At 35.0% G+C, this 26,347-nt stretch overlaps 3 protein-coding genes across 7 annotated transcripts in view; 1 reads left to right on the top strand and 2 right to left on the bottom strand.

Annotated features, from left to right (window-relative positions):
• The window catches only part of LOC137007621 (monocarboxylate transporter 7), a 9,225-nt gene extending 2,179 nt beyond the window's left edge, over nucleotides 1-7,046 (bottom strand). The window contains exons 1-5 of the mRNA XM_067369198.1: nucleotides 6,960-7,046; nucleotides 3,859-4,102; nucleotides 3,603-3,746; nucleotides 1,563-1,691; nucleotides 648-1,439 (exon numbers count right to left, since the gene is read on the bottom strand). Coding sequence (XP_067225299.1) covers nucleotides 648-1,439; nucleotides 1,563-1,691; nucleotides 3,603-3,746; nucleotides 3,859-4,096 — 1,303 coding nt within the window. The 5' untranslated portion in view covers nucleotides 4,097-4,102; nucleotides 6,960-7,046. The remainder of the gene's footprint in view (nucleotides 1-647; nucleotides 1,440-1,562; nucleotides 1,692-3,602; nucleotides 3,747-3,858; nucleotides 4,103-6,959) is intronic.
• arsg (arylsulfatase G) lies at nucleotides 6,317-26,347 on the top strand. Of its 2 annotated transcripts, XM_067369197.1 has the most exons (13): nucleotides 6,317-6,416; nucleotides 8,463-8,695; nucleotides 8,786-8,973; nucleotides 9,177-9,224; nucleotides 9,866-9,977; nucleotides 10,092-10,226; nucleotides 13,856-14,052; nucleotides 14,153-14,233; nucleotides 14,464-14,572; nucleotides 14,648-14,768; nucleotides 14,861-14,951; nucleotides 15,713-15,991; nucleotides 26,309-26,347. In XM_067369197.1, exons 2-12 carry the CDS (start codon nucleotides 8,478-8,480, stop codon nucleotides 15,988-15,990), a joined length of 1,578 nt encoding a protein of 525 aa, XP_067225298.1. In that variant the 5' UTR covers nucleotides 6,317-6,416; nucleotides 8,463-8,477; the 3' UTR covers nucleotide 15,991; nucleotides 26,309-26,347. The 2 variants fall into 2 exon arrangements, with proteins under 2 accessions (XP_067225298.1, XP_067225297.1); XM_067369196.1 differs by lacking the exon at nucleotides 26,309-26,347 and having other exon boundaries at nucleotides 15,713-16,480.
• On the bottom strand, nucleotides 17,256-24,279 carry snx11 (sorting nexin 11). 4 transcript variants are annotated; one of them, XM_067369876.1, is made up of 7 exons: nucleotides 24,005-24,279; nucleotides 23,248-23,467; nucleotides 23,093-23,179; nucleotides 21,903-22,003; nucleotides 21,558-21,653; nucleotides 21,202-21,426; nucleotides 17,256-20,363 (listed from the first exon to the last, which is right to left on the bottom strand). In XM_067369876.1, the coding sequence occupies exons 2-7, from the start codon at nucleotides 23,272-23,274 to the stop codon at nucleotides 19,298-19,300; spliced, it is 1,602 nt and encodes a 533-aa protein (XP_067225977.1). In that variant the 5' UTR covers nucleotides 23,275-23,467; nucleotides 24,005-24,279; the 3' UTR covers nucleotides 17,256-19,297. The 4 variants fall into 4 exon arrangements, with proteins under 4 accessions (XP_067225977.1, XP_067225978.1, XP_067225980.1 ...); XM_067369877.1 differs by having other exon boundaries at nucleotides 24,106-24,279; XM_067369879.1 differs by having other exon boundaries at nucleotides 23,413-23,467; nucleotides 24,106-24,278.

Here is a 26,347-nt window from a genome sequence, read left to right as displayed (position 1 = left end):
TACAGACTGCAAGTGTTTAAAAATGAAAAAAAAAATACAGTAAGAAACGATGGTAACTTTAACCACATTTAACAGTACATTAGCAACATGCTAACGAAACATTTAGAAAGACAATTTACAAATATCACTAAAAATATCATGATATCATGGATCATGTCAGTTATTATCTGCCATTTTTCACTATTGTCCTTGCTTGCTTAACTAGTCTGTTGATTCACCTGTGCAGATCCAGACGTTAATGGCTGCCCTTGTCTAATGCCTTTCATAATGTTGGGAACATGGGCTGGCATATGCAAATATTGGGGCGTACACCCCGACTGTTACGTAACAGTCAGTGTTATGTTGAGATTCGCCTGTTCTTCGGAGGTCTTTTAAACAAATGAGATTTATATAAGAAGGAGGAAACAATGGAGTTTGAGACTCACTGTATGTCATTTCCATGTACTGAACTCTTGTTATTTAACTATGCCGAGGTAAATTAAATTTTTGAATCTAGGGCACCTTTAAATTGATCAAAAATTGCAGTAAACACATTTAAAATGTTACAAAAGTCTTCTATTTTAAATAAATACTGCTCTTTCTGAATCCTGAAAAACTGTACAGCTGTTTTCAACATTGATAATAAAAAGAAATTCAGTTGTTCTTACCGCCTAAAGGTGGACCAGCCAATCCTGCAAAACTCTGAATACAGACATAGACGCCAACAGCTAAGGGCATCCTCTGGATCCCTACAACATCATCCTCGGCCAACATTGGTATGTGCGTGGATGCGATGTTCCCGAGTAAGAAGCCATAAAGCACACAGCACACTGCTAGTCCCCAGAAGCCATTTACCACAGTGAACAACAACAGGACTAGGCACATCAGTGACACACATACAAGAAGTACGAAGATCTTCCTAATGTGCCCCCAGTTCAGGACCCATCCTATAGAGAGACGTCCAAAGATCTCAGCGATGGCCATTGTTGACAGCATATAGGCAGCCTTGTCCCTCTCAGTACCCAAACTGGCGCTGAGCTCCACCACATACAGCTGTGGGGCGAAAAAGCCCAGTGTTGCAAAGAGTCCAAATGCTGAATAAAACAAAAAACTACCTTCTTTTAGTACAGTCAAATCCAAGAGCTTATTTTTACTCATAGTGTCCTTTTGTTTTGGGAGGATCGGAAGTGGTTCCGCTTCTCCCTGTTCCTTCCTAAATTTGAGGCTCCGTTCCAGCTCGTCAAGTGACTGCACGCCTGAATCTCCAGAGCACACAGAACCTTGCATTTGTTCTTCAGGGAGAGTGTATGTGATCTTCTGCTCAGTTTCTGTTAGAGAAGTCTTTGGTTTGATGACTATAGGACAGAGCAGAGCCCCACAGATAATAATGATGCCCTGCAATGTGCCAATCACCACCATTGTGTACCTCCAGCCAATGCAATTCTTGAGAGCTGTGAACGCTGCAGAAACAATGAAGAGATATGTGCGACTCTTTATGTTGCAATAATAAAACTCTTGTTTCAAAATAATGGTACATAAAATTTGATCATGTTATATTGCAGTTGAGTATGGCCTTCCCTTACCTGGAGCAAAAGCAAATATAGCAAATGACTCTCCAGTGGAGGCCATGGCTGTGACCACAGATCGACGCTTGCTGAAGTACTGGGACAAGATCGTGACGGTTGGCAGAAATGTCAAACAGTAACCCAGTCCTACAGAGGGGAAAGAACATCTGAAAATCATTAGAGGCTTTGTTTTGCTTATACCTGTAATCTTTTCAATCAAACATATACATTATTAGATTTTATTGTAAAATGTCTTGATTTGCAGACAATTCTGGAGCAGTTTAGTTGTTCTACTTCTCAAGTATAAACATAACAGATATGAACAGTGTTGGGGGTAATGCATCACAAGTAATGCAAGTTATGTAATCAGATTACTTTTAAAAGTAACTAGTAAAGTAATGCATTACTTTTAAATATCTGAGTTACTTTTTCAAATAAATAATGCAAGTTACTTTGTTTTCCGATTTATTAACAGATACCTCTCCTGTCCCCATTATGAGAAAAATCAGGAGTAAGGGCAGAGGTGTTGTGTGCGCTGTGTAAATGATGGTTATTGTAGTTCTAAATGTGAGCATGCTCTTACACATCTCATTTGCACAAAAACAGGTTCAGTATTTATCTAAATAAAAACAATGAAATGCAAACTCTGAATAATTTGCAAACCTGAAATAATTGAATATGTTAAACACAAATATACAGTCCCCTGTTTTCACAGACAAGGCTTAAGCTTAGTCCCAGACTAAAATGCATGTTTGAGCTGGTTTAACTGAATGCAACTTGCACTGACATATCTTATGTAAGTGCCATTGTTTTGTCTCAAGATACACACCAATATTTATTTTTTTCTAAGGCATGTTTATAAAAGCTACTTAAATGTTTTAATTGAACTAAGGCCTAATCCTGGCTTAATCTAAGCCCTGTCTGTAAAACCGGGCCTTTATGTATTTAATTTCACTTTATTAAATAATGTCTTTGCTGCTGACCTTCAATGACCAATTCAACCATACTAATAAGCAAGAAATACTTTAGATAAACATCACAATTGTGTTTAAATTTTTGTTTTTATTGTTGAGTAAGAGTGTTGAACTTTTTCTCTTGTGTCCTATTTTTCTGCAATCCAGAATGACAGCACATCTGAATAGTTTGTTTGAGCTGCGCCCACTATGTGTGAATTTGCATTTCCTTTAGCCATGAGGCTTCTTCATTTGCACTTTTGTTGTGAAAGGGTCTTTACATTTGCCAAAAATAGAACTCGTGTGTGTGTGTATTATCAAAAATTAAAAAATCAAACAAGCTGTCCCAGGTTAGAAAAAGTAACGTAAAAGTAACATAACACATTGCTTTCCATAAAAAGAACTCAATTAGTTACCTTTTTATAAAATATTGCAATATTGTAATGCATTACTTTTAAAAGTAACTTTCCCTAACACTGGATTTGAACAAAGTACAGTTTGAATATGAACACACATACTTTAATGAAATGAATTCAATGTTTCAGACTTTTTTTTTTGCATAAATTTCTCTTCCTACTCTCTAAAAATTAATTTCTGTTTTATATACACTACCTTTTAAAAGTTTAGGTCTGGTAAGATTTTTTTTTTTATGTTTTTAAATAAAATCTCTGATGTTCCCAAGGCTTTGTTCGATTTATTCAATCAAACATAGAGTAAAAACAGTAATATTGTAAAGTATTATTACTATTTTTCTATTTGAATGTATTTTATAATATAATTTATTCCTATGATGGCAAAGCTGAATTTCCAGCAGCCATTACTCCACTCTTCAGTGTCACATGATCTTTCAGAAAATCATTATAATATGCTGATTAGGTGCTTATAAAACATTTCTTATTATCAGTGTTGATAATATTTTTATGCTCAATTCGATGAATAGAAAGTTCAAAAGAACAGAATTTATTTGAAATAGAAATCTTTTGCAACATTTTAAAGTATATACAGTACTTTTTTCTCTCAATAAAAGTATTAATCTCTTTGAAAAAATCATACTAACCCTAAACTTTTAAACGGTAGTGTATGTATAGTGCAAGGCTTTACCTACCAGTCACAATCCCAATACTGAGGTACATCTGATTGATGGAGCTGGTGAATGCAGTTGAGATTGTGCCCAGAGAGATGAGAAATCCTCCTAACATCACAACTGGCTGGAAGCCGAATCGATTACTCAGCACTGATGATAAAGGTGCTAAAGGGGCATAGAAATGGATGCCAAAGTCACAGAAATGAACACATAAAAAAATAGTCAACATGCAGGTAAGCAGAATTTTAAAATTTAAAGTAAAAGTGATGGTTTTTACCTGTAAAAGTCATAACAAAGACACATATTGAAATGATCCATGATACTCGACTGTTGCTCTCCTCAAAATCACTCATTAGGTCCTTGAGGAAAATCCCGAAACTTTTGATAACCCCATAAGTAAACATCTCCACCAGGAAAAAGGCCACAGCCACAATCCAACCCCAACCACCATCTGGAACCTCTGAGTACACTTTAGAGCCGAGGCAACCTTTCAGTCGGAAAATCCACTGTGCCATTTTGACCTGTGAATGTGACAAAGACAAATTTAAGCTATTTTAAGTTTATAAGTCTAACAACTTTTACAGCCGCTCACATCCATCAGTAAACTGTATTTAAACACATCTATGATCGTTCACCCTTATAAAGAGACATCTCCACAATGCAACCAAACAATGTTTAATTTTAAACACTGCTGATGAGTTAACTTCAATGTACATGGTTGATAATGCTAGAAACAACTTTTATAATTCAAATTTCGAAACAACTGCAATATTAGCTTTAAAATTTAACTATTTTTTTTGTATCAGGTTTTACGGTACAGATTTCTGTTCAGTTGAACATCTAATGTATGCTAAAGACCAGTGTTGTTAATGTTTACTTAAAGTGTGAAATAAAATGAAAAATAAATATTAGATGACTAAACTTACTGTTACCATGAAATTAAAAACTGTGCCCCTGTAATATTTTATTAAAATAACTTCACAGCTGGCAAAGGGGCATGTCTGACTTTGACCTGTACCGTTGTAAGAACAAGTATTTGAACCACTTGCAGAATCTGTGAAAATGTGAATAATTTTAATAAAATAAGAGAGATCATACAAAATGCATGTTATTTTTTATTTAGTACTGTCCTGAGTAAGATATTTTACATAAAAGATGTTTGCATTTAGTTCACAAGACAAAAAAAATTGCTGAATTTATTAAAATGGCCCAGTTCAAAAGTATGTGAACCATTGATTCTTAATACTGTGTGTGGTTACCTGGATGATCTACGACTGTTTTTTTGTTTTGTGATGGTTGTTCATGAGTCCCTTGTTTGTTCTGAACAGTTAAACTGAGCTCTGTTCTTCAGAAAAATCCTCCAGGTCCTGCAGATTCATTAGTTTTTAAGTATTTTTTGCATATTTGAACCCTTTCCAGCAGTGACTGTATGATCCATTTTATCACGCTGAGGACAACTGAGGGACTCAAACACAACTGTTAAAAAAGGTTCAAACATTCACTGATGCTCCAGAAGGAAACACGATGCATTAAGATTTGGGGGGTGAAAACTTTTGAACAGGATGAAGATGTCCAAATTTTTCTTATTTTATTGAAATATCATTGCTTTTCATTTAGTACTGCCCTCCGGAAGCAACAGAAGATATTTTGCATGTTTCCGGGAAGAAAAAATAAGTACAATTTACCTTGATATTCAAATTCAAAAGTTTTCACCCCCAAACTCTTAATCGTGTTGCATCGTGTTTCCTTCTGGAGCATCAGTGAATGTTTGAATCTTTTTTTATAGTTGTGTATCAGTACCTCAGTTGTCCTCAGTGTGATAAAATGGATCTTAAAATCCTACAGTCAATGCTGGAAAGGGTTCAAATATGCAAAGAAAAATGAAGAACAGAGCTTAGTTTAACTGCTCAGGACAAACAAGAGACTCATGAACAACCATCACAAAACAAAAAAACAGTCATAGATCATCCAGGTAACCACACACAGTATTAAGAATCAATGGTTCACAAACTTTTGAATGGGGCCATTTGAATAAATTCAGAAATTTTTTATTTTTTTTTTCTTGTGGATTATATGTAAACATCTTTTATGTAAAATATCTTACTCAGGACAGTACTAAACAAAAAATAACATGCATTTTGTATGATCTCTCTTATTTTGTTAACATTTTTCACAGATTCTGCAAGTGGTTCACATACTTTTTCTTACAACTGTATATATTGGCATTATTATGTAATCAAAATGAAAATTATTATTGCTGGTCTTCAATGATAATGTCAAGTTACTTTAATGTACTTGCACCAAAAAAATGATGCTGATGTCATCCAAAACCACACTTTGCCAGGGGTGTTTCCAAACTTCTGGAGGGCAGTGTACATATCTCTGCCTTTCAATTTAAATGCATATTTTTGAATTTGTTGCATTTTTAAACACTCTATTTGGCAATTTTACATTGTTACCTCATACTGAGGACAGGCTAAATAACATGTATTTTCAGAGCATTTATTTAAATAATACTAAAAAAAACGTGTGATGTAGCCATGCGCAATTACTACACTTTGTCATTCTAGCGTTTAATGCTGATGACTCTAGCCTCCGAAGGACTGCACTAGGAAGGACCTATTTTTTTTACAGTCTATGGGAAGGACACAGGATGCTGCCTTCTGTTTGAGAAGCACCCAGTGGAGTAGTAGGCGAGTAGCGCGAGTGGCGTTACTAGAGGGATGTACGTCACGAGAGGGGCGGGACTCGAGTGTCAACAAACTGATGCGCTTTAAGGCAGCAGAGCAGAACAACATTTGAAACACTTTCAATGAAGCCATCGCTTAGCATTAGGTGAGCAGTATATTATATTATCGCTTTTTAATATCCTCTAATTTCTATGCAGTTTAAAGCTGAGGTTTGTAGTTTTTCCAATGTTTTTACAGCTAACACTGTAGGACAGCTCCATTCCCATCATATTCAGACCGCGAAACTTCCTCCATAACGTTATTGCTGTAACTTCAAAAGCATCTTTAACAACTCCTGTGTGGCATGAAATTGTCCCAAATAGACATTTATTAAACCTATAATTAATTAAAAAATTTAATTGTTCATGTTTGATCACGTTTATTATTTTCTAAATCACTTTGCAATTTATCAACCATAAGGTGAGTTGGCAAATTTTCCCAACCACCAGCTGCTCCATTAGATTTCAGCATGAATATATGTTTTCTCAGCTCTTTGCCACGTGGTCGTTTCTATGATAAAGAACGCTATACAAATATATATGTGTGCCCTTGAGCCTTCCTGCATGTATTAGTGTGTGAGGCACTTAACTGACCAATGTCAATAGGAGTTTAACAACATTTAACAACCAAAACAAGAAAGAGTGCTTACCTGTTCCTATCAGTGAGGGGAATGTTGCTGCTCTTCTGCTGTGCTGTGGTGTGTGTCCACGGCCAAGAGTCCATGTGGTGCTTCCACTGTCTCAAACACTGAGCTCCTCTATGGTGGGAGGTTTCAGCTGTTGAGTGAGTTGAGGATTGGTTTACAGTCAATGTTGAATGAAAGGCCACACCAACAACCCCCCTTTCCCTTGAGCTGGAATGTCAAAAGAACATGCTGTGTGCCTCTGTCTCTTCTTCCCGCTATAGTGTAAAGTGGGAACCGCAGGCGTGACTGTACTGAATGTTTTAAAAGGACCTGTGCATTAGGTAAAGTTTGTTACATAACAGCCAGTAAGATCTGCTCAAACCTGACAGTGAAAAGACTCTCCTCAGAGACATCCAGAGGGCTTTATGCTGTGAAAAACAGCAACCTCAGATGGTTCCTACGCTGTACAAAGTGGCAACCTCAAATTGCTATACCTAATTTAACCCATACAAATTTGTTGGTATAAATTAATGTATTAGGTTCATTCAGTGATGTTAAATAATATTTTTGACTTGAATAAAACTAGTTAATTTAGATGTTACTTTATAGTGTAGCCTACTATTAGTTTGACCACTATATGTCATTAATGAAATCTAATAGATGCACATTTATGTAATTCAGGGGTCTTTACCAGGTATAGAGCATGGAATATTACACATTCTATCAAACACCTAAAATATCATTCATATAGTACCATATTAATGTATTTACATATATTTATGATTCTTCACATTGCAAATTCATTAAAATTATTTAATGATGTACAGAGTCATATACCTCTCCATATTAATTTAAATTAACATTAAAATTAACTTTAGTTTCTTAACTTTAACTTTGATTGAAGTTGACAGTATTGTATTTTTGTTTATTGCATATTTAATTAAACATTTTTTTTTGATTTTGAGATAAAAAGGTGCCACTGCATACCAGTTATTTTAGTATCATTGAAATTCTATATAGTGTTTATTAATAGTTTATTAATATTTTATTTATTTGAATTAGTTTTTATTTTTATCATTTTATCATTTTTATAATTTATTTGAATTAATTTTGTTGTGTTTTTGTAATTTAATGTGTATAGTTCATATTAATTTTATTTATTTATTTATTTTTTTAATTCAATTGTAGCTTTAGTTATTTTAGTATATCAAATTAAACTAAATGAAAATAAGAAATGGTGCCTTGGCAACAAACTGAAATAAAATTAGTAGTAGTTTTTTCAGTATTTTATTTTAACTAATGAAAATGTTTTTTTTTTATATATAGTTTTAGTATTAGTGGACTATAATAACCCTGCCACAGAACCCTGCTGAAGATCTCTGATTGACCTTATTCATTAATCACACTGTATTTTATAATTATGTTTTTCCCCCTGGTCTAATTACGTTGAAGTAGCAATCAGAGTGTTTGTTTTTCTCTGTCAGATATATCATAATTTAAATGACTGTTTTATTCTCTCTTTTTTAGATTTAGCATTTAAAAATGGCACAGTTTGGATTATGTGCACTGCTTCTGTTCTCTGGACTGGTTCATCACATCAAAAGCCATATTAGAAAGGAGAACAAAACAGGTGAGAAGGAACGACCCAATTTCATCATTATCTTAGCCGATGATATTGGATGGGGTGACCTCTGGGTGAACAGGCCTGATAACTCCACACCAACACCCTGGCTCGACTCATTAATGCTGAAGGGCAAAAGGTAGTGTTGTCATTATAATTTGGCCATGCATGCCACAGTTTTGTGTCTGATTATGTCTAATTATATGTGCTTGTGTGTGGTGATTTGCAGATTCACAGACTTCCACTCTCCTGCCTCCACATGCTCACCCTCACGCGCTGCCCTCCTGACCGGCAGACACGGGCTGCGCAACGGGGTCACTCATAATTTTGCAGTGGGGTCAGTCGCAGGACTGCCACTCAATGAGACAACGTTTGCTCAGCTCCTGCATGACGCAGGTTATTATACAGCCATGATCGGTAAGCAGAGAAACTCTAAGAACCTGCTGAGAACAACACGATTAACATCCTGAGAGCAATGAACTCAACACTGTGCTGTGTTAGTTCCTGATTAACAAATGCTCATTGTCGCCATGGCAGCTAATAAGCCTCCTAATCTGAACTTATATGTTGTAATATTTCTTTACCAAATATTAATTACGCTTATATTGATTTTAAAACAGGAAAATGGCATCTTGGACACAATGGTTCCTATAATCCTGTTCATAGAGGTAAAATTTTAATGTTTTAATTATGCATGATATTTTTAAAGATGAATCACTGTTAAATAAAAATGTATTAATAAATAATAAATTATATATATATATATTAAAATATACATAATAGAAATATGTATAATAATATAGGAATAAATTGCATTTTAAAATATATTCAAATAGAAATCTGCCATTTTAAGTTGTAAAAAAATATTGCACAATATTACTGTGTTTGCTGTTTTTTGGATCAAATCAATGCAAAAAATATATATATTTTTGCATTTATTTGATCCAAAAAACAGCAAAAAATGTAATATTGTGAAATATTTTTTTACAAATTAAAATGGCAGATTTATATATATATATATATATATATATATATATATATATATATATATATATATATATATATAAATAAATAAAAATAAATAAATAATTATAAACATATATAAATTAATATTAAATTAATTAAAATAAAAATTAAAGACATAAATAAAATAAATAAAATTTAAAGTCATTTTCTAAAGAATTTCTTGACATGGAATTCTTTTTTTTCAGAATGAATTACATTTTGATATATAAATTGTAATTGTTGTAAACATTTATTTTGAGCTATTTCATGTGGATATGCTTATTTTTATGGGTTTACCCTACAGGTTTTGACTATTACTTCGGTATTCCTTATAGTAATGATATGGGCTGCACTGACAAACCAGGCCTCGACCTTCCTAGCTGCCCTCCCTGCATCCTTAATCAATATACTACTAGGTGTGTGTTACTATCCAGGTCATCATTATCAAAACACACATCAGATGCCGTATAGCCTGAGGTTTTGTGTTTGTCTCGTGCTTTACTGAAGTATGTAAAATGTTGACTCTACAGGAAGCATGAAGGATGCTACACTCAAGTGGCATTACCTTTGTATGAAAATGAGACAATAATTGAACAACCCTTGGACACATGGAGCCTTAAAGACAGATATGCCAGAGTGGCAGTCAAGCAGATATTCACAGCCAGGTATGTTCACTGCTTCTGACTGTGATTATATACAGTCATATATTCTGATTTGGATACCGACCTGAGCTCATTTCATGGTCTGCCTTCCTGACAAATTGTGCTTTTCAGTATTACTACTAATAATTATTACTTTCTATTGCACTTTTTATATTTTTTATTAATAACATTATTGTTATTAAAGGTTATTGAACCTCTTGAACTTCTTGGTAAAATACTGAATGTGTGAATTAAAAAGGGCTTAGTACTTAGTGAAACCACAAACATTCTTGATTAAAAACAGATTATAAAAACAGTTTTGCTACTCACAGGGGCAATTGTTTATGGACTTTGATCAGTCAATATGTAGGTCTGGTCTGTAAACAAGTTTACTGGTCAGGCGAAGTTGCAGCATTGACCTTTGACACAGTCTAAGGATAGCTCATCATCTGTTGGGGTGTACACAGCCAAGTCTCATTTATTTCTCATTTCAGCTGTGCACTTGCACAGAGAATCGAGACCTGTGACTGTTTTAAAGCCAAAATCACTTCACTTAGTTCCTCACCTAAATCTATTTGAATCAATAAATTGTATTGACATTAAAATTCAATAAATAGTTTTCATGTTATGGCAAATAGCAATAGATGGCAGATTATAATATTATATATATATATATATATATATATATATATATATATATATATATATATATATATATACCAAGTTTGGTCCTTAATGCAACCTGCTTACAATCCAGTCGAACATAGCACAATCCGATTGGTTCCTGTTGCATCTGCAGCCAATGAGCTTGCTGCTAACATTTAAATAGTTGGTCAACGTTTGCTGTAGCAGTTTGCAGCGTACATTCAGTGTTCCTCTGAAACCCTCCACCTTCCCCAGCTCCGCTTATATAGATCTTCTATGGATAATTTCATATATGCTATTTGTGCAGCATGTCTGTGTATGTTTTAGCAGTACCAGTTCCCTGTATTGCTCTGCAGCAGCAGCAGCAGCAGCAATAATCAATAGAAGCAGCAATATCCTCAACTGTAGCAGATCAATTTTTCCAAGACCAAATACATTTACATTGTCATATCCATTACCATTCTAAACTCTTCTGAGAGTTGTCATGATATACAAACCCAATTCCAACAAAGTTGGGACACTGTACAAATTGTGAATAAAAACAGAATGCAATGATGTGGAAGTTTCAAATTTCAATATTTTATTCAGAATACAACATAGATGACATATCAAATGTTTAAACTGAGAAAATGTATCATTTTAAGGGAAAAATAAGTTGATTTTAAATTTCATGGCATCAACACTCTCAAAAAAATCTCAAAAAAGTTGGGACAAGGCCATGTTTACCACTGTGTGGCATCCCCTCTTCTTTTTATAACAGCCTGCAAATGTCTGGGGACTGAGGAGACAAGTTGCTCAAGTTTAGGAATAGGAATGTTGTCCCATTCTTGTCTAATACAGGCTTCTAGTTGCTCAACTGTCTTAGGTCTTCTTTGTCACATCTTCCTCTTTATGATGCGCCAAATGTTTTCTATGGGTGAAAGATCTGGACTGCAGGCTGGCCATTTCAGTACTCGGATCCTTCTTCTACGCAGCCATGATGTTGTAATTGATGCAGTATGTGGTCTGGCAATGTCATGTTGGAAAATGCAAGGTCTTCCCTGAAAGAGACAACGTCTGGATGGGGGCATATGTTGTTCTAGAACTTGGATATACCTTTCAGCATTGATGGTGCCTTTCCAGATGTGTAAGCTGCCCATGCCACACGGACTCATGCAACCCCATACCATCAGAGATGCAGGCTTCTGAACTGAGCGCTGATAACAACTTGGGTTGTCCTTGTCCTCTTTAGTTCGGATGACGTGGCGTCCCAGTTTTCCAAAAAGAACTTCAAATTTTGATTGGTCTGACCACAGAACAGTTTTCCACTTTGCCACAGTCCATTTTAAATAAGCCTTGGCCCAGAGAAAACGGCTGCGCTTCTGGATCATGTTTAGATATGGCTTCTTTTTTGATCTATAAAGTTTTAGCCGGCAACGGAGAATCGCACGGTGGATTGTGTTTACCGACAATGTTTTCTAGAAGTATTCCTGAGCCCATGTTGTGATTTCCATTACAGTAGCATTCCTGTATGTGATGCAGTGCCGTCTAAGGGCCCGAAGGTCACGGACATCCAGTATGGTTTTCCAGCCTTGACCCTTACGCACAGAGATTGTTCCAGATTCTCTGAATCTTTGGATGATATTATGCACTGTAGATGATGATAACTTCAAACTCTTTGCAATTTTTCTCTGAGAAACTCCTTTCTGATATTGCTCCACTATTTTTTGCCGTAGCATTGGGGGAATTGGTGATCCTCTGCCCATCTTGACTTCTGAGAGACACTGTCACTCTAAATGGCTCTTTTTATACCCAATCATGTTACCAGTTGACCTAATAAGTTGCAAATTGGTCCTCCAGCTTTTCCTTATATGTACATTTAACTTTTCTGGCCTCTTATTGCTACCTGTCCCAACTTTTTTGGAATGTGTAGCTCTCATGAAATCCAAAATGAGCCAATATTTGGTATGACATTTCAAAAAATGATATGTTATCTATATTCTATTGTGAATAAAATATAAGTTTATGAGATTTGTAAATTATTGCATTCCTTTTTTATTCACAATTTGTACAGTGTTCCAACTTTTTTGGAATCGGGTTTGTATATAATTAACCTTTCCAGCCGTATCTGACTCTTGGTTATTCTATAATTATCTCTCGCCATATGCGAGAGACTGTCCATGAATTTTCTTGCCAATGTTTTTTCCCAGGTTAGGTTGTAGGTCTTTCCACAATCCTCCCCATTACATGGCTTTGGACTCACACTTATGGCCAATTTTTTGGCATGTCCAATCCACCTAACCTGTATGTCTTTGGACTGTGTGGGGGAAACGGAACACCCAGAGGAAACCCACACTGACACAGGGAGAATATATTTAAATAAATTGTTTTAAATTCTACAAGTGATTTTTTGGCATCACAATATTATAATGTACTGTGTGAAATATGTATATTCATTTTAAGATTTGCAAAGAACATTTAACAGTGGTATTAAATTATGAATGTATTTAAATAATAAATTTAAAGAGATTTAAGAGATGTAATCTAAGTAAAAAGTTAATGAGCATGCACATTTAAATAGTAGAAACTGATACAGTACACTACAGTTCATATGTTTGAGGTCAGTGAGATTTAATTTAAGTAAAAACATACTTTTATTAAGCAAGGATGCATTAAATTGATCAAAAGTGAGAATAAAGACATTTATAATGTTGCAAATATTTCTATTTCAAATAATTGCTGTTCTTTTGGACTGTCTATTTATCAAAGAATTCTGAAAACAATATATCACTGTTTCCACAAAAATAGAATGATTTCTAAAGGATCATTTGACAGTAATCAAAGTAATAAATTACATTTTAAAATATATTAAAATAGAAAATAGCTATTTCACAATATTACTGAATTTATGATCAAATAATATCAGCTGATAAGCAATATGGTACCACTAAATTTTGCCTCTCTGTATCAAAATAATCCTTCTGTTAGTGTACAATTTGAATAATATCATTTGTTTTGTGTCTGTATAGCATTTCTAAGCAGCAGCCGTTCCTGCTGTATGTGGCTCTTGCTCATATGCATGTCCCACTGTTCCATAACACCTTCCTAAACGTTACGACACAAGACCCTTACACAGCCAGCCTCAGTGACATGGACTCCTTGGTGGGGACAATCATGCAGGCGGTCAGCACCGAGCAGCTGGAAAACACATTGATATGGTTCACTGGTGAATTATTTTACACATATTTCACTCAGTTTATTCAGTGGGATTAGTCATTTTCCTAAAGGCTCTGATTGTAAATTTATGAAATGCATCTGTTTCTAAGGTGACAATGGCCCGTGGGAGCAGAAATGCCAGTTTGCTGGGCATGTTGGGCCTTTTGTTGGAAGATGGCAGACAAGCAGAGGTAACTGCCATATAAAAGGCTTTCTCCATTTATTTATTAAAAACAAATGCCTTTTTCTGTTTTTGTAAGGTCTCATACTTTTAACCTACCATAAATAGAAGATCGTAAATGAGTGAACATCCAAGAGTTTTCTGTGGGTGCAGATTTCAGTGATTCTCTTCAATTGTTTCAGATAACAAACACACTAATTAAATTATCATATTATAGTCTGTTTTCATTCTTTTGAGCAGGTGGTGGCTCAGCCAAGAGAACCACATGGGAAGGAGGTCATAGAGTTCCCACAGTGGTCACATGGCCTAAAAAGATCAAACCCAACAGCACCAGCAGCGCCCTGCTGAGGTACTGGAAGATTTTGAGCATTGTATAACTTGATTGTTTTTGTTTTCACCATGATGACTGGCTTTTAATCCTTAGTGGTTTGGATATCTTTCCAACCATCCTCTCCCTGGCTGGCGTAAAAGCACCATCGGATCGACGGTATGACGGCATTGATATAACATGCATTCTGCTCAACGACTCTGACACAGGGCATAAGGTACAGTAAGTTTGAATGACACACCACTTTATAGACCAAAACAAAAACTGTGATATTCACTGTTTTTTTTCTTTTCTTGTTCCCATTATCAGAGTCTCATGCATCCAAACAGCGGCGCTGCAGGACAATTTGGGGACCTTCAAACCATCAGACTGAAACATCACAAGGCCTTTTACATCACAGGTTTCTGTTTATTAAAAATATATATATATGAAAGAATCAATTTATTAATTCATGAATAAAAATGTAAATAAATAATATCTGACAAGTACTTATTTTAAGCTAATGAATTTGTTTAAAAATTTAGTAAAATACGCAAATAAATCATATTTTAAATTGATTAATAAATAGATATTTTTAAAATATTTGTTTATTTATTATTTACTGTTACATTTATAAATTGATAGATATTATGAACTTTATTTAATTCACGTTAAAAAATTATAAATGAAATAATTTTTTTTGATAAGTAGTTTTAAACTTTAAATCACTTTAAAATGCAATTAAATGTAACAGTAAATGAATAATAAATGTCACATTTTAAAATGTAATTCATGTTTAAAAAATGTAACAGTGAAAAAATTAATTAAATCACAATTAATTGATGAATTTGTTTAATTTATATTTAAAATGTAGTTAAATGTAACAGTGAAATAATAAATTAACAAATATAATTTCTAAAAAATAACAATTTAAATGATTTCATGTTTAAATGTAGAAATGTAAATGCAAAATAATAAATTACAGTAAAACAATAAATTATTTTTAAATGAATAAATGAGTACACATTTAAAACTGTTTAATTAATGTATAAAATGTTACAATAATTAACAGTATATTAATCATTTATTTTTGCTGTTCCCGTTTATGTACTGTCCATAGTTTTTTTTTTTTTTTTTTAAATCCGTCGGTCCGTTAATATACTGGTACTGGTTCTCCCTCAGGTGGATCAGTGGCGTGCGGTGGAGGAAGTGGACAACAGCAGTATCACGACCCCCCTCTGATATTTGACCTCTCAAAGGACGAGGCAGAAGAGACCCCTCTGAACCCTGAGAGTGAAGAGTACAGATCTGTCCTGAAAGAAGTGGAGAGAGAGAGGGAGGCTCTGCTGTGGGACATCGCCACAGACAGGGTATCGTCAGCTGACTACACCATGATTCCGGCTGCAGTCCCCTGCTGCCGGCCACACAACCCCGCCTGCCGATGTCACAGTTTGAAATGAGGTCAGTTGATTCAGCCTTGAACTCAGCACTGTTTATCAGTGTGTTAGATCGTATCAACATATTGAAAGCATACACTGTCTTTTCATACACTGAGAAGAGCATAGTTCAAATATTGAGTCCAGATTCACAGAAAACCACACCGGTTTACTAAGAAAGTATGCTGATGAGTAAAGTTAAGTCTGCTTAACAGGAAACTATAGCTGTGCAAGATGTTGTAATATTTTTTATCCTGCTATTTAATCATGAGCTAGACCAGGGGGTTTCAAATTAGAGTTTTTTAACACAGTTACCGATTTTTATATAATTGTTTGATTGTGCTTTCTAAAAACTGGTCAGAAATCATGAGATCAATCACAACACTTTTGACATCTCTATATTTCAGCAGTAAGAAATATCCTTTTATAATTTCATTTAATTTTAAAGTTCACGCATCTTGCATTACTGTAAAAGTGAATATAACAAGACACTGTAACCCGAATACCAAGTAAATATTATCCAGATAATATTTTATAATTTAATTTGGCTTTTGTAACATGACAATAAAAATTATTTATAATAATTATTTCATTTTGGAAACATGTTGTTTTATGATTTTTTTTAACTGACTTTATATTTTAGGGAGTTATTTGCATCAAAAAGTTTGACATTTCAAAAAAAATAAAAAATAAATAAATATATATATATATATATATATATATATATATATATATATATATATATATATATATATAATATATATATATATATATATATATATATATATATATATATATATATATATATATATGTATGTATGTTGAAGTAATTTACTTAATCATATCAGTTTTATATAAATCACTAGTACATCGTAATAGCAACTTTTATAGTAATGGTGTCATAAATGGCAGAACAACTGCCTAGTTTGATATCTTGTCTCCATCTTGTGGTAATACTGTTGCCATAACTGTGACCGCATAACTTCAATTAATATTTAAGAGATTAATGGTATTATTGTGTTTTGTTGATTACTTTAAAATCTATATTTTTATATATAAACTCTGTCAATTGATTGATAGAAGGACCACAAACAACTTCATTAATTATATTCCAAGGATTACTGACAAAACAAAACATGAATCTAAAAATGTATTTTAAATAAAACATGATACACACCACTGTATCCATTTCATGCTTTCACAAAATTTCACATAAAATAATACATTAACTCATTTTGAAATGCAACTTTTAAAACACAAGGCATTATACACTTGCCAACTTTGTAAATAGTTACAAAGAAAAAACTGGGCATCATGCACTAAACGACTGAGGATCACACACTACCAGTCTTTCTAGCCATTATGAATAGAACAAACTCACGAACAAACACATGCCTTGTTTATTGGAGACAAATGACGAATCTAAATTTGGCTCAAAATATCAAACATGTTCGATATCCTCTGACTGGATGGAATGGAATCAAAATTTGAAGCAAAAAAAATCAGTGAACATCATACACTGCGATTTTGTCAAAATCTGTCAACTCAGTTCTGCAGACTGGCTCTGACTTTCAGCAACTGGCGTTACCTTGTCCAGACTGAAAATCTGGGCAAAATCATGTAGTTTATTCCAGTTGAAAATGCATTGGCTGCTTCTATGAGTGTCTGTCTAATGGCATTTTTTAAACTTATTTGGTCAGTAAATATACTGGTATTGGTTGGTATAGTGAATGTGCTCATGGTTCTGTCGTGTTCTCTCATGGATCAGAGGACATTCAGTTTCATTTTAGCCACATTTTCTTTATTGGTTTGCTGTTAGTAAACACAATCCAAACATACAGTGTTGAGCATCTGTAAAATGTAGTCAAGACCGACAGGTGTGGTGGCTCTTCAAATGAATGTAAAACCACATTCCACATGGCGTGAGGTCAATTAAGATGTTCTTACACTCTTCACAACTATGAATAAAATGTAAAAATTCAAACTGTTAAAAATTGTAACTTAAAAATCCTTTAAAACATAAAATTATAACTTAGCTTCATTTTTCTTTTGTTAATGCTATTGTGCGTTCCTAATCGTACTGTGCTGATTTGCAAAAAACAACACCTGTGTGTGATAAGAGATTACCTTATTTAAGGAAATAAAGAAGTTCTCTTTCCTGTTAATCAACAATAAGTCCCTTTTGAGTACATTTCTGTTCCCATATTAGCATTATAGGCAGCCATTGTAACATCACAGCAGGATACAGACAAACAGTCAATGAGCAGTGTACTAACAACCTTGTGTAACGTTGAGTTAGGAAGAGGAAAATAAAATACATTATCATTGCAAACAAGGTGCACTGTAATTTATATGTATCTGGGGGTTTTTCTTAGCTCATAAAGTTTTTGTATGGAAATTAGTGTTCTGACCATAAATTAAGCAACAAGGAAATTAAATACCAAAGACCCTGAAATAATAAACACTCTGAACAACCACACTGATAGTAGCTAATTCTGTCATCATTTTCTCACCCCGATGGAGTTCCAAATCTCTATGACTTTCTCTATTCAGTGAAACACAAAAGAAGATATTTTGAAAAGTGTTTCAACTGTTTTTTTTTTGTTTTGTTTTGTTTATACAATAAATTTCAATGGGGTCCAAAACAACATTGGACAGAAAAACAGACCGTTTTCCAAATATCTTCTTGTGTTTCACAGAAGAAAGTCCTTCAGGTTTGGAACAAATGATGACAGAATTTTCATTTTTGAGCGAACTTTCCCTTAAATTACCCAGCTGAGAAAACATGTGAGCAACATGATTTTACCATTGGGGAAAAAAGGGAAGTGCTTTAGTAAGTGACAAGTCAAACAAAATTGGGTTTTGAAAATGCTACAATAGATAAGCATATCATGGTGTAATTCTTGATAAAGTAGCAAAAAAAAAAAAACATACAACCACAAAAATCTCTGATGAAAATTAGAATCAAGGTGCCATAGTGATGTATGCTGCTTTATAAAGTTCCCTTTCACACCCGCTACCATGGATTCAGAATTATGTGTTGCATGTGCAATTTGCTCACAATCCTGAATGGCACATTAGTAAGTGCATTATCTCTGTTTGTTCACATTGTTTGTTGGGAAAAACAGCCTGTCTAATCATTCAGTGTATCTTCTGTAAACAGTCTGCAACATCAACTGTGGATCAATGCAGAAAAACATGATGTTTTCTTCCGTTTCTAATTACATTCACTCACTCATTTTGAAATAACAGTCTTGTATGTTGACTGAGAAAGAACTGGCTCTTTGAACACTATAGGTCCAGTCTATGACTGTAATAATTCCCATAAGAATTAGTTAGTATCTGGTTGGTGGGTAGTGATGATCATATGACTGTCCATCTCCTGACATTGCTTTGAATCGGTCTCTATGGCTTTTAAAATAAGCATGTTGTCATCAGCAGTTTTTGCATCAAGGTTGCTGACATTCTCTGTCACGGAGGCGGTTTGTGTGCTCACTGCTTCCTCAATTCCCCCAAGTATCAAAATGCCACTGCTAGGCTGATGACATTTTGCATTGAGCTTGTTCACTTCACCAACATGCTCCTCATTCACATTCATGGCCTCTTCCTGGACAGCAGCATCTTCGCTGTAGTCTTCATCACTGAGTCCATTCTCTTGGACTGTATGGTTCACTGTTATCTCTGGTTCATCATGATCTTTAGTATCTGGCATGTTCTTCTCACAAGCATCATGGAGTGCAACATCTACAGTAATAGCTGCACTTTCTAGTACAGTCTCTCTGTGATTCTCAGCACCATCTTCATTGACAGCACTGCGATCCAGAGTTACTTCATTATTATGGATCCTTACTCTTGTATCTTCTTCATAAAGGTCGTTTTTAGGGGTTTGTCTCTCAGTGCTGTCCTGTTCAAGTCCAACGTCTTGACCTCCCTTCTTTGCTTCATTGAGAACACCAAGAGTCTTTTCCTCAATGACTCCATCTACTGAGGTAATGTCAACAACATCTTTGCCAGCAGATATTTCTTGATCAAGATCCTCTTCATTGCTTGTATCTTTTTGCCAAGGCTTGTCTTCAAGGTGTCCGTCTATCTGTGGAGCAGGATATTCACGATCATACCCTTGTAGATCTTTGGTGACCTCATTTGATTCAATGATTCCGCCCTCTTCCTCAGTATCTACAGAACCAACAAGGTTCGGATGGACTTCAACTACTAGTTTAATGCAACTCTCTCCCTCCTGAGGCAGCTGTTCATGGACAATAACCTGCTTCAGGTCATGTGCAGTTTGGTCTGTATCACTCAGTCTTGACTCGGAGTCTGAAACGTCTGTAAGTTCATTTGGAGGTCCACTGAATGTGGCTCCTGGACTCTGTAATGAAGGGAGGTGTGGAGCAGGGCTGCGGAGAGAAGTATATCATTAGGAATTAAGTGTTCTTAGGGCATTTTCACACATGGCTTGTTTGGAGCATTTTTTTTTTTTGAGCCCAGTGTGTTTTCTCCCTTAGTTCAGTTTGTTTAGGCATATTTGGATCTGAACCAAAACAATCACTCCAAGATCGCCTGAACGAGAGGGTCTCAGCCTGATATAAAACTAACTCTGGGGAGGTTCAGTTGAGGTGAGAAAGCAATCATACCCAACGGACCAACGAACCAAACAGTATCATAATTCATAACGGGAAATGTGTTATATAAATAGCAGCAGCAGTTTGTTCTGGAACTTGAATTTGATTGGCTGAGAGCCTTCTTCAGCCATGCGATATTCCTCCAGTATCATCACGGTAACCGTTTTTTCACGACTTGTATCATTTTGCTTGTTGTCAGATCTATGCTGGAAGCATTTGTCACAGTGAGCGTCAATAGCAGAAGAGCAAACCCACTAAACCCACTTAACAATATCATTACTGTTATTGTGTCACGGAATATAGTTTTAAGAGTTTTTAGGTCAGAATATACTTGTTTAGACCTCAAAGACCTTTGTCTTATTATATAGGCTGAATGTATATTAATATAATTAAATATAACTTGTCAGAACTTGTTAATCCATCTTGATGGATGACGTAGACTTGCATAAAAACGTTTTGGTACGCTCTGAAATGTTGCCTTGTGAAAGCGAACCGAACCAAGAAGAAAATGCAACAGTCCCTGTTTCGGAAACAAAGCAAATGATCTACAGGTCTGAAAACACCCTTGATGTTATAACATCATGTGCTTTATGTCATTACGACCGGTTTTTACCTCTCTACAGATTCATAAGGAACAGGGGTGGGCCATAATTCTTGGGCCCCGCCCTCTTCCTCCTGGGCCCAGCCGAGGTTGGAGGAAGCATAATTCAGAATGGCCTCTGTCACAGTGTAAGGGGTGTGACCCTGCACACAGTCCTCAATGTGCTTGACAGGAAGCTGAGTCTGCAGGAAAAGATGGAGTTGGCTATCTGACAGGCATACCGTCATGTGCAGCACCCTGTAGATGAAGACGAAATGCCAGAAACTGTGTGTTTAACATTCAAATAATATTTCTGTAATGCTATTTTTGTTTCTATCATTTGTTAACACCAGCAAACACTAGAAGATTGATTAAAGAGCTAGACTGACCTATCCAAGAAGCTCTGAAGACCTTTTCTCCTTCTTTCAATGAAGTCATCGTTAATAAACGAGAAGATAGACTTTTTGGGAAGATCAGGAACAGGCCTGGGGAAAATACAGCAATGTATTATGGGTAACTGGAAAATTTTAAAGATTAAAAGGCACTGCTTTATTTTACTTTTTATTGGAATAGAAAACGTCCCTATGACATGGCAGTACAGTAACATTGCTTACAGTTCATTTAAACTGAATTACTTGAATTTCTAATTGCCATATCTGACAAATGATTTCCAATAAGTATATATTTTTAATGAAGCACATTTGCTGAGACAGCGTTTGTGCAAAGGAACTTACACGAGACCAGTGTTCTTTTGCAGCTTCTTCTTCAACCACACAAACTCGCTGTATCTACGCCTCACACAGGATGTTTTGGCAGTGAATGCTTTACTGTTTGTCTGATAAATGAAACCAAGTAACCAAATCAGATCACTGATACAGTTAACATGAGACCTGACAAAAACAACTGCTTAACAACAGAAGAATAACATGTATACTAGTAGTTATGGACTGATATATCTGCCAATATTTGGCCATTTTGAAATTACTGTCTTCTTATTAACAGGTTATTAGGCATCATCAATCTTTTCACTTAAGCAGCATTTGCTGTGCATTAAATTGCATTATGTACAGTATTTCAGCCTTAGCACAGCTTGTTCTTTAGATTGTCATTAAAAGGGTAAAGATAATAAAAAAAACAATGAGGCATGGAAACTCCCATCAATCAACTCCACAAATAATGAAACGAGGACACAGCTGTGATTGAATCAGTCAACACCACTACTGTAAACAATACAGAACTACCAATCATTTGTAAACATATAAAGTTTTTGTTGAGAAATTCTTTATAACATTGTCATCGTAACATCTAAATTTGGGGCCAGATGCATAAACTCAGCCACTATGTTATTAAGATTGTGTTTTAAGAACTAGTTTGACCAACTAGCATTTAAAGGGATATTTCACCCAAAAATGAAAGTTCTCTCATCAGTTACTCACCCTCAAGGTGTTACAAACCTGTATGAATTTCTTTGTTCCGCTGAACACAAAGGAAGATATTTGGAAGAATGTCAGAAACCAAACAGATCCCACTGACTACCATAGTACTTATTTTTCCTACTATGATAGTCAATGGGGGTGAGATTTCAAATATCTTCATACAGGTTTGGAACTACTTGAGGCTGAGTAAATGATGAGAGAATTTTCCTTTTTGGGTGAACTATCAAGGGGTAATCAGTCTTTTCCAATTCAAATTAGACTGATCTACCTTTTTATGTAATGACTTTAAAGATTTAAGTCCAGTCTTGAAGAAAAAAATTAGATGACTAACTTTTAAGACTAGTCTAAGACGTTTAAGCAACTGGCCACTGTTTTTAAGTAAAACTGCTCAATGAAGTATTAAAAAGTCTTAGGAACATGGTTAGAGTCACATTATTAGATTGTAATTTGGTTATATTATTAGAAATCCTTGAGACAGAAATACTCACATGAAGGAAAATTTTGAAGTCCACATATGAGTTCCACGACCCTTCGTTCTGAACACGAGGATCCTGAACTCTCACTGCAATGAATTCCTAAAAAAAATAAAGGAACATTTTAATACCAAAACGTACAGTTATCAAACATTTATGACATTTTATACCTTTAAAAAGAAAATCCTGCAGCCCATCTTCTAAGCCTCAATATCTGTACGACTTCAATATCTTAGACCCTTAAGATCTCATTGCTTAGGAATTTTAGTACAATATTCAGATCTGTCATTGCCCATGACACAGCCAAACCGGAAAAAATAAGAAAGAGATCTTACATCTTGCTCTTGACTTTTGATCATCCTACCAGAGGTAACACTGCACAATGGACATCTGTGGAAAAACAGTGAACATGAGTCATCAACCACCACCACCACAACAACAACAACAACAACCCCCTATCATGCATGTTTTACTAAATATATTTACTCACATTATTTTGTCTTTAGCTTTCCATAATTTGAAAAAAGCAAATTTATTTGCAAATCCATAAAGGTTGAAATCAATAGATTTCTCGGACTTGGTGCTGTCTACTCTCCAAAACATCAGAAATTGTTGATTTTGAGTATCTAGGGGACAAACATCTCCTGACTCACTCTTTTAACCGTTGTGATGAATCATCTGCCACTCCTCTTCCTCTAAAAAGCCATTAATCATGACTATTCTTCAGTTCTGCCGTCAATAATGTGATTTACTCGTGATTACAGGATAAATGCATAGAAACTGAACATGTTCATTTTAGCAGTCCTGTTAAGAGGAACACTTTGGCATTAATGATAACTTCTTGTCTGTTATCAATCACAACACTTCTTACTCTAGTTAGAAGAGACGTTTTCGCTTTATATTTATGTTGTTAAGTATGATACTTACTGTAGTAACTCAGTGCTTTATTTCCAGGTTGTAATACAGCTAGCGCGCGTTAATGAGCTAATAGATACGAACGTCAAAAAATTAAAGTAAAACCAAGTTACCTTCACCCCATCCGATCGTAAAAAAATGTATGTTATTTCACTTAGATTATACTACATACACAAATAAAACAGATAAGAGATCAGAAAAACACGTCCAAATCATTACTGAGAGTAAGCGAGTAACGTGACCAGTTTCCTTTTTCTTCAGCTGTGATGTAAACAAGCTGGGGTGAGATACTGCCGCCTAGTGTTCGGGTCGTTAGTCTGCTTATGAAATATTAGCAAATAATTTGCTTGTTTAGTTTGTCTCACGTTCCATTACATTTCATAGAGTGGGCGGGGTTTATGATCTATACCTCTTCCAGCCTCCTGGGGGCGATCGAGAGGCTTTGGCTTCACTTTTCAGGATTTGTGTGGCAGGCTTGATCCAAAATGGTCAAGATTTATGATATGTAGGCTATTTATTCATATTATTTGTTTTATTAATTATTCTTTATATATTATTATTCATTTATTTTTCTTTAATCGTTTATATATTTACTGCTATATTCTCTGCTATGTTTGAATATTTCCAAATGTAAGATCTTTTGGTGTCTCTTCTGAACTGTAAGATTGAGTGTGATGTACCTTCGTATCAAAATATGTCTGTTTCCATCTCTGCAGACATGAGATAATGCAAGATCTGCAATATTCTCCTAAAGGTGTCAAAACATCACCTTCTGTGTCTATTCTTTGACATTTGACCTGTCACTATGACATAAAGGATAAGTATGTTTCAAAATACAAGTTTAAGGGGATGTAAGTTTCCTGTACATATAGTCGTTGCTCTTATTTTGCTCTTCACTTCTTGCTTTTTGCCTTCTGCTTCTCCTTCTACTTCTGCTGCTTCTTCTGCTTCTCCTTCTGCTTCATCTCTTCTACCTCGTGTGTTTGTGTGTGTGTGTGTGTGTGTGTGTACTGTATTCCTGTCACATAAGTGTTTAGTCACTAGCTACAGTATGTTTCCACCCACCTATTTTATGTGACATTTGGGATAGCATATAAAAAACATGCTGGATGGAAACGCAGAGATGTGCATAAATTCTAAAAATGTGCAAAAAAATGAGCAGATTTTTTTAATCCGACAAGACATGCACATAAACTACATTGGGAACACATTTACCACATAAAACCCTCGCAAATAAAATAAAACAAAAAACAAAACTCATGTGACTTTGCCTTAAAGGTGCTCTAAGCGATCCTGGGTGGAGTAACTTCCTGTTGACGTTCGAAGTGTTGTCAAACAAAACAGAGACTAGCTAGACCCTCCCTCCTCCTCCTCTTCCCCCTCCCCTCCGTGCTTCCTGAAACAGTCATGAACGCGCATTTAAAATCATTCTTGTCGGTTATTGATTGGCTGGAGCGTGTTTATTATGTTTAGTGGTCCAGTCTGCACCAGTTTGTTTTTATTGCCGTTTTCGGAGCTTGTGGCGACTACAGAGACCGCGTTTTTTTACAGTGTGTTCAGGGGACACAGCTAATGGATAGTGAGGAGATGTTTGCTGTATGTGACAAAAAATGTTTTGGCCTAAAAACGCATGACATCACTTAGAGCACCTTTAACAGAGGATATGACTGATAACTAGTTTCATTGAAATCATCATGAGTAAAATCATCATCATTGTAAAATTTTTAATGAACTGTTACAACTATCCCCACCCCAAACAAACCATAAAATAGCTAACTGTTAAAGCATGTGGGTTTGAAGTTAGCATGCAAGCAAAGCATCAAATTAAACGGCTTCTTCAGGTTATGTAAGTCAAATAATTGTATCTACAACTACAATACAATGAACACTAGGCAAAAAAATCTTGATACATTTTTTTTTTTTACTTTCTTTCCTGAAAATCATTTTTCCCTGTAGTGTCTTACCATAGCTGCAATTACCTTATATAAAGAAATAGGCCTAATTTCATGCAATATTGTGCTTTTTAAATCCTTATATCATTAGAATTTGCAATTGTAATGTGGGATAAACATGCATAAAAAGAAAACAGTCTTGCATAAAGGACTTATTTTTACTCAAGGGTGCAGGTTCATATGGTATTATACAACTGATATCTTGTAATATTATGTTATTGATTGTGTTTTCAGCACTTCAGAGTCATTAAATAGTCTCTGATGTCAGTGATGCTGAAGGATCCATTCTACATGGCGTCTCAGTGGAGCGTTGAGCGTAAGAACTTTATCCGCTGTAATCTTCTTTAGCTTCTGTTGCATGCAGGTGGGGATGTCATATGGAGCTGCTGAGACACACAGGGAC

Source organism: Chanodichthys erythropterus, chromosome 19, assembly GCF_024489055.1.
Source record: "Chanodichthys erythropterus isolate Z2021 chromosome 19, ASM2448905v1, whole genome shotgun sequence".
NCBI lineage: Eukaryota > Metazoa > Chordata > Actinopteri > Cypriniformes > Xenocyprididae > Chanodichthys > Chanodichthys erythropterus.
The sequence above is the reverse complement of the archived record's forward strand: the minus strand, read 5'-3'. Positions and strand labels throughout refer to the sequence as shown.